The sequence below is a fragment of the Nicotiana sylvestris genome, chromosome 10, assembly GCF_000393655.2.
Source record: "Nicotiana sylvestris chromosome 10, ASM39365v2, whole genome shotgun sequence".
NCBI lineage: Eukaryota > Viridiplantae > Streptophyta > Magnoliopsida > Solanales > Solanaceae > Nicotiana > Nicotiana sylvestris.
Window position 1 is genome coordinate 34,210,753 of NC_091066.1, and position 2,670 is coordinate 34,213,422.

The window sequence follows — 2,670 nt, forward strand, 5'->3', positions numbered from 1 at the left end:
TTAGTTGACTTAAAAGCCTACAAGAGTAGGTCGTAGTTTTTTGATCCCCTTGTGTGGGATGTTTCCACGTAGAAAAATCTCTTGCCTTCTTTACTTTCAGCCTTTACAACATTCTACGTATCGGTCTCATACGGGACCAGGTACTCTATAGTTTGGTGTACTCATATAAGCTATCAATTGGTATTAGAGCAGGTTCCTCCTATCAAGCTAACACCTAGGAAGGATCCTAAATGGTTGTTCCACCAAGCTTTGAAGAAGGACAATCAACCTATAGACCTCCCAGATTCAATGGTCAATACTACGGCTGGTGGAAGACTCAGATGCATGATTTCATAATGGCTGAAGATTCAGAATTGTGGGATATCATATGTGATGGTCCATATGTTCCCATGAAGAAACTTGAAGAAACAGGACCATTGTTGCCCAAAGGGAGAAGAGAGTACAATGACACTAATAGAAAAGATGTAGAAAAGAACTATTGTGCCAAAAAAATCTTGATGTGTGGCATAGGACTTGATGAATACACCAGAGTATTAGCTTGTGATACTGCCAAGGAGATATGGGAAGCCTTACAAACTACACACGAAGGAACCACTCAAGTCAAACAATCTAAGATCGACATGCTCACCACTGAATACGAGCTCTTCAGGATGAAGGATGATGAGTCCATACAAGATATGCACACCAGATTCACCTCCATCATAAATGAGCTTCACTCACTTGGAGATGTCATTCCCATAAAAAAGCTTGTAAGTAAAATTCTCGGTGTTCTACCTGGGTCTTGGGAAAGTAAGGTAAATGCCATCACAAAATCCAAAGATCTACGGACTCTGACCATGGATAAGTTGATTGGTAATCTGAAAACATACGAGATGAAAAGAAAGAAAGACAGTGAAAGAAGAGAGCCCTAGAAGGAAAAGAACCTGGTGCTTAAGGCTGAAAGGAGTGACTCAAGTGATGAAGATAGTGACATGGCCTATCTTACGAAGAGATTTCAAAAAATGGTTCGAAGAAATGGTGGCATACCAAAGTGGGGCAGTTCAAGTAAAACAAGGAACAACGATCTCTGTCACGGATGTGGAAAGTCAGGGCATTTCATTAAAGACTGCCCACTCGCGAAACAAGAGCAGTACAATCAAAATCCGACAAAGCTGGAAAAAGGAACCTAGTTCCAGAGAAAAGATTTAATCGAAAAAGTGTTGCAGACAGTATCGTTAAGCAGACTCTTGCTGTTTGGGGAGACTCCTCAATTGAATCTGAAAGAGAATCAGATGCAGAAAATAGTTCTATGATGGCAATAGAAACTGAAGCAACAAAGTACGATTCACTGTTCACGCTGATGGCTTAGTCAGATGATGATGATGAAGAAGATGGAGACGATGAGGTAAACTTCAGGGATGTTCAGAGAAATCTGAAATCCCATTCCTCTAAGAAACTAAGGTCTTTATCAAATGTCCTAATTGACGCTTATTATAGTCTTGTAAATGATAAGGATATCTTGATTGTAGAACTAGGGGAGGCCAAACAATCTAGAGATGATCTAGTGGTCTGTTTAGTGGACTTAAATGAAACCATAGCTAATCTTGAACTAGAGAAGGAGGCCCTAAACAAAAAAATAACCAGTGTGGAGAATGAGAGAGATGACCTGATGGTAGTAGTCGTTGATCTAAAAGAAATAATAGAAGGTCTTAACAATGAGAAACACTCCTTAGAAGAAAAAATTGCCTCCACTGAGGAGGAAAGAGATGACCTTCTAGTAATATGCGCTGATCTAGAGGAAACCATTGAGGGACTCAATAGAGAACATAGGAATGTAACTCTTGGGAAAGGGAAGGAAGTAGCCAGTAAGTCGCAAATCTTGCTTGAAAAGGAGTTAACGGTTGTAAAAACCAGTTTTTGCAATGAACTCGAGAGAAATCAGCAACTCCAAGCTGAGTTGGAAAAAGTAAGAAATGATCTTGAAAAATCCTTGAAATGGACCTAGTCCTCAGATGCAGTCACTGCCATGTATCTCAATAATAGTGGGAACAAGCAGGGCATTGGGTTCCAGAGGGAGAAAACTCTCTACAACCCACACAACAAGTATGTCACTGTACCTAATAACTAGCTATGTACGCAAAATCAATGGCCATTTTAAAGAAAATTGCCAGGCCAGGGTTCAGTCTGCTTAGAAAAACAAATATTTACTGATAGAGTGACTACTAGTAAAGGACCAAGTACCACTCACAAAAAGCGGATGCTGCCTGCGTGGACCAAGAAAACCCTTATTTATCCTTTTTACAGTAACAAGGGACCCAAACTAGTTTGGGTTCCTAAACCTAACCCCTGATGTGTATGTGCAGGGAGTAGTGAGAGGAAGTAGACTACGATGGACTATGGACAGTGGATGCTTAAAGCAAGCAGCATCATGAATTTCTTCTCACTGAAAGCCATGCAGGAAGGGAATGTATCCTTGAAAAGAAAATAAAGGGTACATTCTCAGTGAATGAAAAGGCAGAAAAGGTTCTTCTTGGCATTTGAGTAGAGACAAGCACTATGTGAATGACCTAAAAGGTACTGTCATCAATATGATAACTAGCCAAGTAGTATCAATGACCAAAGGAAGCAAGAACAGTCACTTCTGCTAATCGTCAATTGGAGAATGAGATGAGCGAAATCACAACTATGGGA

General features: G+C 40.3%; 1 protein-coding gene across 1 annotated transcript; it reads left to right on the plus strand.

The window, feature by feature from the left end:
- The first annotated feature begins 230 nt into the window (after positions 1 to 230).
- On the plus strand, positions 231 to 2,411 carry LOC138879171 (uncharacterized). Its single transcript, XM_070158764.1, has 3 exons — positions 231 to 794; positions 1,349 to 1,945; positions 2,343 to 2,411. The coding sequence occupies exons 1-3, from the start codon at positions 231 to 233 to the stop codon at positions 2,409 to 2,411; spliced, it is 1,230 nt and encodes a 409-aa protein (XP_070014865.1).
- Positions 2,412 to 2,670: the final 259 nt, after the last annotated feature.